Source organism: Pleurodeles waltl, chromosome 1_1, assembly GCF_031143425.1.
Source record: "Pleurodeles waltl isolate 20211129_DDA chromosome 1_1, aPleWal1.hap1.20221129, whole genome shotgun sequence".
Taxonomy (NCBI): Eukaryota; Metazoa; Chordata; class Amphibia; order Caudata; family Salamandridae; genus Pleurodeles; species Pleurodeles waltl.
The window spans coordinates 31,293,879-31,304,747 of record NC_090436.1 but is presented as its reverse complement, the minus strand read 5'-3'; the positions used below and the strand labels follow the sequence as shown (position 1 = coordinate 31,304,747).

General features: G+C 47.0%; 1 protein-coding gene across 2 annotated transcripts; it reads right to left on the bottom strand.

Moving 5' to 3' along the window:
* Window positions 1–1,507: 1,507 nt before the first annotated feature.
* On the bottom strand, window positions 1,508–6,006 carry LOC138259245 (probable N-acetyltransferase camello). 2 transcript variants are annotated; one of them, XM_069206888.1, is made up of 2 exons: window positions 5,878–6,006; window positions 1,508–2,498 (listed from the first exon to the last, which is right to left on the bottom strand). In XM_069206888.1, exon 2 carries the CDS (start codon window positions 2,490–2,492, stop codon window positions 1,827–1,829), a length of 666 nt encoding a protein of 221 aa, XP_069062989.1. In that variant the 5' UTR covers window positions 2,493–2,498; window positions 5,878–6,006; the 3' UTR covers window positions 1,508–1,826. The 2 variants fall into 2 exon arrangements, with proteins under 2 accessions (XP_069062989.1, XP_069063056.1); XM_069206955.1 differs by lacking the exon at window positions 5,878–6,006 and adding an exon at window positions 5,602–5,797.
* Between the last annotated feature and the right edge of the window lie 4,863 nt (window positions 6,007–10,869).

The following is a 10,869-nucleotide window of genomic DNA, read 5'->3' as shown; positions in this document are numbered from 1 at the left end:
CCGAGTGACTTGAATCCTTCGACAGCTGGCCTCACGGAACTACTTTTCTTACTTTCTCTCTCTCTCCAATGTGCTGATTCCCCCTAAAAATACTAGTTTCCTGTACTCTGTGTTGTTCTACTTTTGCTTACTCAACTCTTCCTGCTCAGCTACATTTTTCCTCAAAACCTTCCCCCTCCCCCAAGCTCCTATACTGGAGACCCCCCCCCCCCCGCTCACTGTTGCTCTCTGATGAGTGCTGACTTGTCCTTGCTCATCAATTGCTTCCACAGCCCAGATTTTTGCTGCTTTTTTGGAGGGCTTGATTGCTGAAAGGCTGCTTCTTTTGTGGACTCTTTGTTGTACTGCTGTAAGATGGGCACTGATGAACACACAGTAAGCATTATTTCATGGCATGTAGGGCACCCTGCTTCTGGGTCAAAAATCCAAGAAATACCAAAGAACAATCAAAGTTTCCAAGTTTCCAATGGAGCTACTTTGATACTGTAAAACGCACACACTATTCCATCCTAGTATACTTATCAGATGTGCCAACATAGATGAGCAAATATAAATCGGCCTTTCCCAATGACACCTGTTTTAACAGCATCACACCATCTTGGTTCGGCGAATGCAATTTAGGAATTTCAATTATTCATTCAAAGTGATGTAGACTCATCTTTCCTGCTCCACTTCTCAACGCCGCCTCCCTTAATCTTGTGCAGTAACCTTCAACCATCAAATCTGCATTGGTTTCTTTGCTTCTCCTCTTATGGGAGGATGTGGTATGTGTACATCATTTTGCATTCTGTTTACACCCTTCTAGAGATGCTGCCAATTAGAATACATCTCAACTATCAGATGAGAAGTGATGAATATTGTGGTAAGGTGACCTCCCTTCCCCACTGTTTCTAGTGCTACCAATGAACGCCCACACTACAGAATCACCAAAGAATTAATGTTTGAAATGCTCTCTTCTATTTGCTGCCTCTCATGGCTTCCAGCCCTTTTCAGGACTCTACCCATTGGCTTATGTGCAGTACATGCAAAGATTGCAGCTATTCAAACATACTTCTGAATTTTACAAATTGTGCCTCATTTTTTCCACCTCCCTTTGGAATATCAGTATTACTGTCTGATCTTGCTCAAGTTCACAATTCACCCCTTCCCTAAAATCTCTTATGAATGGATAAAATGGGGCAAGACTCAGAACATATCCAGGTGGATCCCTGCTTGCAGCTGAAAGAGAAATCAGTTTAACAATCTATTAGTTAGATCTTCTGTTTAGATACCTAACTTGCATCTCGTATAAGTTCAAGTTCAGCGAGGCCTTCCGTTGTAGGCTGCAGCGATACGAAGTAGGGGATTAATGATTCAAGATCAGGTGTAATCGCAATGGAATTATGCATGATTCCACCTTCAGCTACCAATTACAATTGCATGGTGTAGTTTGAGCTGAGATGTAGCGAACACATGATATACACAAGCAGCATGTTTTGCTGAAATGAATAAAGAAGCTAGAATTCGATTTGCATGAACAAAAATCATCTAAAACTTTATTTCTCATCTACGCGTAGTCAACTACTTATATGTGCCGAAACCACTGGAGAGCGAGAACAAAACTACTCTTTACATAGTGCACAAGAAGAAATATCAGTTAGGATCCATTTGCCACAAAGTTTCTGCACTTGAAGTCGGAAAAATGTGAGGCTATTGTCAAAAAATAGAAGTCATGTGTCATCACTGCCACATGAACTGAATCAGATCGCCACCTGGAATGAGTACAACCTGCCTAGAACATTGAGAAGACAGATACTGGTACATTTTGCTGCCCGGGATAGTGCCCATCAGTTTTTCGACGCAATGTCATATCTGTACTTGGAAATTGTAAAGTTGACAAGTTTTCCATAAAGTGGGGGGATATCGTCGTCCAGATATTTTTTGAACCCCACGCTCTCGTACATCTTCTTTGCTTCTTTCTGCACCATTAATGTGTTCAAGATCACAGATCTGAAGTTGTGCTCTCGCGCAAAGTCGATCACTGTCCTGGATAGAGCCTTGGCAATTCCCAAGCCACGGAAGTCTGCCCTCACCGACATCCGCTTCAGCTGTAGCTCAGCCTCTTCGTCTTCTGCAGGCTTGGCTGCCACAATACCTACGATGCTATCTTCAGCTTCTGCAATCCAGAAGCAGGAGCCCTTGCTCTCCATGTATGTCCTTCCTATGTCCAGCAAGTCTCCTGTCAAGCACTTGTCAATGTAGAGCGACCAGATGTAGCCGACCAGCTGCCTGCCTGCCGCTAGCAGGAGCGTGAGTGCCAAAATAGGGAGGAGGAGGGATCTGGAGCTCACCAGCAGGAGGGTGAAGAAGCAGGTGAGCACCAGAATCACCCAGGGCTGCTTCAGCACATGCAGGAACACTGATGGGATATATTCATTCATCCCAGAGGCAAACATGGTCCGTACAACTTCATAGTCACAGTCGTCATACTTCCTGATCTTGAAATTCAACATTGTGTCCTGAAGAAAAGGAAATAAAAGGACAGTCATAAAGTATAAGTAACACTTCTATGATTCACCATTGTGGAAAGACTGTCACGTAGTAACTCCATCTGATGATGATTTACCTGATTCCTAAACTTAATGAATTTGCTAGACGTAGGGGAGAGGGACTCCTTACTGGCAAAATAATTAAAGGAGCCCTGCATACTTGTTAAAACCTAAATGATTTTGCAAGTAAATTGTGCAATGGCAATATTAAAACTGAAATGGGGTACGTACATACTGCACTCTAGGAAACGTCTCCAGGTGATGTTCAATTAATTCCTGGCACATCTGGGAAGTACTAATGTATATGAAGAGCACTCTATAAGGCAGCTTTATACTTTACAAAATAGGATTTGAGTCCAATATCGACTGGCAACGAGTTCTATTGTCATGGCACTATGTTGCATACATATGGTATGACCAACCATGGTTGCTTGGCAGATAAGGGCATGCTTGCGCACAGTTAATGAGGAATGTCAGCTTTCTGTTGGTCTGGGGGTAAAGAACTTGCTTAGAACGGAAGGGGAGGGCTACATGTTCAACAATGTAGGATGCATGAAAACACCGGAAGAAAGCACGGTAACAATGTAGGATGCATGAAAACACAGGACGAAAGCACGGCAACAATGTAGGATACATGAAAACACAGGAAGAAAGCACGGCAACAATGTAGGACGCATGAAAACACAGGACGAAAGCACGGCAACAATGTACGATGCATGAAAATGCAGGAAGAAAGCACGGCAACAATGTACGATGCATGAAAACGCAGGAAGAAAGCACACCAACAATGTAGGATGCATGAAAACACAGGAAGAAAGCATACCAACAATGAAGGATGCATGAAAATACAGAAAGAAAGCACACCAACAATGTAGGATGCATGAAAAAAACAGGAAGAAAGCATGGCAACAATGTAGGATGCATGAAAATACAGGAAGAAAGCACGGCAACAATGTAGGATGCATGAAAATACAGGAAGAAAGCACGGCAACAATGTAGGATGCATGAAAATACAGGAAGAAAGCACGGCAACAATGTAGGATGCATGAAAATACAGGAAGAAAGCACGGCAACAATTTAGGATGCATGAAAATACAGGAAGAAAGCACGGCAACAATTTAGGATGCATGAAAACACAGGAAGAAAGCACACCAACAATGTAGGATGCATGAAAACACAGGAAGAAAGCACACCAACAATGTAGGATGCATGAAAACACAGGAAGAAAGCATGGCAACAATGCAGGATGCATGAAAACACAGGAAGAAAGCACACCAACAATGTAGGATGCGTTGTTTGATTGCCCTTATTGATTTATGATCACAGTTGTTTCATGGGTCTAGGACAACTGAGGCCAACATGTTTTTCACAACCTTTAGTAATAATGTGTAGGTTCTTCAGTGCGTCAAACTCTATAACACTGATGAAGAGCCTCGATTTGTCATCTAGTTCTAATTTAGATACTTAACAGTGCAGTAGCAAATTTCATAGAGACGCCTCTTATTAAAAGTCTTTGGATAAGTCCTAAGGCTTGGGTACTCCGTCGATAACCTAGGGTTATCATTCCCTTCAAATAGGGTCAAGGATGTGCAATTTATTCTGATTTCTGTCGTCACACCATGACAGAACTGAACTAAAACGTAGCAGCTAAGTGTAACCCTTCTGTGTTTACAGTGTGCCTCTGAGTGATATTTCAATACCGTATGAGTCTCTTTAAAGTGAGTGAAATAAGGCAATTCTGTGGATACAGATAAATGGATATAAAAAAACATCTAATTTTATGTATGGTATAAACGTGACAATGCTTATATGGAGCAGAAATCGCTTTATTGCAGCAAAGTCCATATTACTATACCAACCCTGTCATGATCACAGCCCACCAGTGGAGTCTCTTGCAGACTTGACCCTTTGCCTAGAAGTCCTAGGATTGTCTGCTGCCACTTACCCCCTGAATCATCCCACCAGGCTGCTGTACCACAAGAGAATTAAGCGCACAAGTGACTATGCATCCCTTGTTTCTCACCAGAAAAGCAAGAGATATGCAACCTACTCTCTACCTTTCCTCTTCCTATTCATCACACAGCCATTCACGACAAGCATGAAGAAACAGTTGAGTACGAGGCGCAGCTGCAAATAGTTCATTCAGCAACTCCCTCCACCATTTGTCCCCCCCTCCTTTCCACGTTTTTTTTGTTGCCATTCACTGCTTGCTTACCACCACAGCTAATCATGTTCTCCGCCCCCCCCCCCCCCTCCACTTGCCCTATTTATCTGCCATATTCTCCCTACCTCTTCTCTCTACTCCTATATGTATCTATTTGTCTATTTAGCTTTCTCCTTTCTTTATCTGTTACTTTTACAATCCTCACTCTGTGATCTGCAGACCCGCAGGGGCTGGCTGTTTCTCGGATTAATGGAGATGGGTGGGAGGGCAAGGTCCAGCTGCTGTTTGCTCGAAAATGTCCATTTAAGGGAGATCAATGGATACTTTTTAAGTGACTCATTAGGGCAAAATACTTATGTTTAATTAAATGTTGACTGAGTTGACAGAGTCCAATCCCTCGTGGTCACCTTTATGGCAGCGCCAGACCTTGGTCTGGCTCTGTAGGCCAGGGCTCTGGTAACAAGCTACAGGGGCCTAGATCTACTCCCTGGGAGCAGGTGCAGGCAGGGACAAGCCCACAAGGCAGAAACCACCTTGCAGACTGCACCCACTCTGCTGATGTCCTAAGTGCTACTGGCTCTGCAGGCCAGGGCTCTGGTGCTGAGCTGAGGGCACAGACCTACTCCCCGAGGCCAGGAGCAGGCAGGGGCGAGGCCACAAGGCAGAAAACACCTTGTAGATCCCACCTGCTCTGCTGACGGCCTAAGTGCTGCTCCCAAGCTGGACTCAGGCTGTGGCTCGAGCTGCTGAGAGGTGCAGACAACCAGGGAACTGGAAGGTGTAATGCTACGTTCAAGATTCCAGGCTGGGGTGTCCCATCAGCATCTTGGCAAAGTATTAGACGATGGACGTCTTAAAAAAGTATATGTTCCCGGCATATTCCTCCTATGGTTGCAGCAGCCCGCGCACCTGATGTTCTTGCACACGTGGTCAGTGCTACCATGAGCCGCCAGCCAAGGCCTCACCCCGCAGATCCCAGGCAGGTGCAGACAGGACTACAAGTCCCAGCATGCACAGCGAGAGCTCGGCCAGGCTCAGCTCCATGTATACAGACCCGTACACCCTCGGGCGCACGGGGTGGGCCTGTGACTCACAAGTCACCTCACGCGCCTCGCTGAGCGGCTGCGCGGCCGCGGACGGGCGGACGCCGCTCCCGAGCGATGCTGGGCTCGCGCTACCGCTCACCTGGTCTAAAGCCACACGACCCCAGCGCTCAGCGGCTGCTCCCGGACGCCATTGCTTCCCCGCCGCCGACACAGACGACGGACTGGCGGGCCGGAAGCAGCCGAGCCGCCATCTTGGAATGCCCCACTCCGACCCGACAGACGGGGGGCCGCAGTTAGTGTGAGTTTCGGACCCGCAGCAGAGCATTGCTGATCGTACATTATACACGTCTTATACATTTAGAACATTTACCCATTTTAAGAATGTTCTTAGATATGTGCGTTTATCTTAGACAATTAATAACCTATAATTATTTTCTTTTGCATACGAACAATTTCGCTAGGCATCATATCATTCCTGAGTGCTGTTTATGTTCAGCCTGCGCATATATCCATATCGGTAGCCACTTCCTGCCACAACCGCTTCAATCCCCTTCCTATTACTCACCTGCTGAGAAGAGCTTTGATTGGCTGTTCAACGTTCGCCGCCCCCCCCTTTGCCTGCCTTATTTTTGGTTGTTCGGCCCTCATAACTTTTTGTCCACTTAAGCTACCCACGCCAAATGATGGTATGTATTTCCAAAATGGGCACAAGATAAGGTGTTGAGAAGCAGTGGTTATTTGCACATCTCTGAATTCTGGGGTGCCCATACTAGCATGTGAATTACAGGGCAATTCTCAAATAGATGTATTTTTTACACACTGTCTTACATTTGGAAGGAAAAAACGTATACCAGGGGCAATAACACTTGTTCTGCTATTATGTGTTCCTCCAAGTCTTCTGATAGAAATGGTACCTCACTTGCGTGGGTAGGACTAATGCCCGCGACAGGAAACGCAACATGGACACATCAAATTTTTACATTGAAATCCGACACGTTTTTTGGAAAGTGCCTAGCTGTGGATTTTGGCCTCTAGCTCAGTCAGCATATAGGGAAATCTACCAAACCTGTGCATTTTTAAAAACTATACGCCTGGGGGAATCCAGGATGTGGTGACTTGTGGGGCTTTCACCAGGTTCTGTTACCCAGAATTCTATGCAAACCTCAAAATGTGGAAAAAAAACACCTTTCCCTCAGATTTCGGTTCTGCAAAGTTCTGTGATCTGAGAGGAGCTGTAAACTTCTTTCCACCCAGCATTCCCCCAAGTCTCCCGATAAAAATGGTACCTCACTTGTGTGGGTAAGCCTAGCACCCGCAACAGGAAATGCCCCAAAACACAACATGGACACATCACAGTTTTCAAAAGAAAACGGACGTGTTTTTTGCGACATGCCTAGCTGTGGATTTTGGCCTCTAGCTCACCTGGCACCTAAGGAAACCTACCAAACCTATATATTGTTGGAAACTAGACACCTAGGGGAATTCAGAATGGGGTGACTTGTAGGGCTCTCACCAGGTTCTGTTACCCAGAATCCTTTGCAAACCTCAAAATATGGCAAAAAAACACTCTTCCTTCAGATTTCAGTGCTGCAAAGTTCTGGAATCTGAGAGGAGCCACAAACTTACTTCCACCCAGCATTCCCCCAAGTCTCCCGATAAAAATGGTACCTCACTAGCCTGGGTAGGCCTAATGCCCACAACAGGAAACTTGGACTCATCACATTTTTACATTGAAATCTGACGTGTTTTTTGGAAAGTGCCTCCCTGTAGATTTTGGCCTCTAGCTCAGCCGGCACCTAGAAAAACCTACCAAACCTGTGCGTTTTTGAAAACTAGACATCTAGGGGAATCCAGGATGGGGTAACTTGTGGCGCTCTCACCAGGTTCTGTTACTCAGAATCCTTTGCACACCTCAATTTTTGAAAAAAATATTTTTTTCCCTCACATTGCGGTGATAGAGAGTTCTGGAATCTGAGGGGAGCCACAGATTTCCTTCCACCCAGTATTCCCCCAAGTCTCCAGATAAAAATGCTACCTCACTTGTGTGGGTAGGTCTAGTGCCCGCGACTGGAAGAGATCACACAACTGTCAATGTTCGTCCTTACATGAGGGCAACTGTTGACCCTAGGGTAATCCATTCCTGACGCAGGCACTAGGTACAGGCACTCAAGTGGGGTAGTGTTTTTATCATGACACGTGGGGAAACACTGGGTGGTAGGAATTTTGTGGATCCCAGCATATTCCTGTATTTTGTGTGACAGAAATGCAAGAACATTTTTATTTTTTATTCAACATTTCACCTTGGCAGGGTATTCTGGGTAAGACAACTTTGGGAAATCCCCACAAGTCACACCTCTGTGGATTCTCCCAGATGTCTAATTTCCAGAAATGTCTGGGTTTGGTAGATTTCCCTATATGGACGCAGGGCCCAGGACCAAAAACGCAGGTGCCTGCCTTACAAAACCAGGCTGTCTTGTGATAGATAATTTTGATAGGAAAGTACCATCTTGCCTGGCATGTTACCCCCATATTTCACTGTATATATGTTGTTTTAGTTGTATGTGTCACTGGGACCCTGCCAGCCAGGGCCCCAGTGCTCATAAGTGTGCCCTGTAAGTGTTACCTGTGTTATGACTAACTGTCTCACTGAGGCTCTGCTAATCAGAACCTCAGTGGTTATGCTCTCTCATTTCTTTCCAAATTGTCACTAACAGGCTAGTGACCAATTTCACCAATTTACATTGGCATACTGGAACACCCTTATAATTCCCTAGTATATGGTACTGAGGTACCCAGGGTATTGGGGTTCCAGGAGATCCCTATGGGCTGCAGCATTTCTTTTGCCACCCATAGGGAGCTCTGACAATTCTTACACAGGCCTGCCACTGCAGCCTGAGTGAAATAACGTCCACGTTATTTCACAGCCATTTACCACTGCACTTAAGTAACTTATAAGTCACCTATATGTCTAACCTTTACCTAGTAAAGGTTAGGTGCTAAGTTACTTAGTGTGTGGGCACCCTGACCCTAGCCAAGGTGCTCCCACATAGTTCAGGGCAAATTCCCCGGACTTTGTGAGTGCGGGGACACCATTACACGCGTGCACTACACATAGGTCACTACCTATGTGTAGCTTCACAATGGTAACTCCGAACATGGCCATGTAACATGTCTAAGATCATGGAATTGCCCCCCCAATGCCATCCTGGTATTGGGGAGACAATCCCATGATTCCCCGGGTCTCTAGCACAGACCCGGGTACTGCCAAACTGCCTTTTCAGGGGTTTCACTGCAGCTGCTGCTGCTGCCAACCCCTCAGACAGGTTGCTGCCCTCCTGGGGTCCAGCCACGCTTGGCCCAGGAAGGCAGAACAAAGGACTTCCTCAGAGAGAGGATGTTACACCCTCTCCCTTTGGAAAAAGGTGTTAAGGCAGGGGAGGAGTAGCCTCCCCCAGCCTCTGGAAATGCTTTCATGGGCACAGATGGTGCCCATTTCTGCATAAGCCAGTCTACACCGTTTCAGGGACCCCTCAGCCCTGCTCTGGCGCGAAACTGGACAAAGGAATGGGGAGTGACCACTCCCCTGACCTGCACCTCCCCTGGGAGGTGCCCAGAGCTCCTCCAGTGTGCTCCAGACCTCTGCCATCTTGGAAACAGAGGTGCTGCTGGCACACTGGACTGCTCTGAGTGGCCAGTGCCAGCAGGTGACGTCAGAGACTCCTTCTGATAGGCTCCTTCAGGTGTTGCTAGCCTATCCTCTCTCCTAAGTAGCCAAACCCTCTTTTCTGGCTATTTAGGGTCTCTGCTTTGGGGAATTCCTTAGATAACGAATGCAAGAGCTCATCAGAGTTCCTCTGCATCTCTCTCTTCACCTTCTGCCAAGGAATCGACTGCTGACCGCACTGGAAGCCTGCAAAACTGCAACAAAGTAGCTAAGACGACTTCTGCGACATTGTAACGCTGATCCTGCCGTCTTCTCGACTGTTTTCCTGGTGGTGCATGCTGTGGGGGTAGTCTGCCTCCTCTCTGCACTAGAAGCTCCGAAGAAATCTCCTGTGGGTCGACGGAATCTTCCCCCTGCAACCGCAGGCACCAAAGAACTGCATCACCGGTCCTCAGGATCTCCTCTCAGCACGACGAGAGAGGTCCCTTTAACTCAGTAACTCTGTCCAAGTGACTCCCACAGTCCAGTGACTCTTCAGACCAAGTTTGGTGGAGGTAAGTCCTTGCCTCCCCACGCTAGACTGCATTGCTGGGAACCGCATGTTTTGCAGCTACTCCGGCTCCTGTGCACTCCACGAAGATTTCCTTTGTGCACAGCCAAGCCTGGGTCCACGGCACTCTAACCTGCATTGCACAACCTCCTGAGTTGTCCTCCGGCGGCGTGGGACTCTCTTGTGTAACTTCTGGTGAGCACTGTTTCACTCCACTTCGTAGTGCCTGTTCTGGCACTTCTGCAGGTGCTGCTTGCTTCTGAGAGGGCTCCTTGTCTTGCTGGGCGCCCCCTCTGTCCCCTCACGCAATTGGTGACATCCTGGTCCCTCCTGGGCCACAGCAGCATCCAAAAACCCTAACCGCAAGCTTTGCAGCTAGCAAGGCTTGTTTGCGGTCTTTCTGCAGGAAAACACTTCTGCACGACTCTTCACGACGTGGGACATCTATCCTCCAAAGGGGAAGTTTCTAGCCCTTGTCGTTCTTGCAGAATCCTCAGCTTCTACCATCCGGTGGCAGCTTCTTTGCACCCACAGCTGGCATTTCCTGGGCATCTGCCCACTCCCGACTTGATCATGACTTTTGGACTTTGTCCCCTTGTTCCACAGGTACTCTCGTCTGGAAATCCATCGTTGTTGCATTGCTGGTGTTGGTCTTTCCTGCAGAATTCCCCTATCACGACTACTGTGCTCTTTGGGGAACTTAGGTGCACTTTGCACCCACTTTTCAGGGTCTTGGGGTGGGCTATTTTTCTAACCCTCACTGTTTTCTCACAGTCCCAGCGACCCTCTACGAGGTCACATAGGTTTGGGGTCCATTCGTGGTTCGCATTCCACTTCTAGAGTATATGGTTTGTGTTGCCCCTATCCCTATGTGCCCCCATTGCATTCTATTGTGACTATACATTGTTTGCACTGTT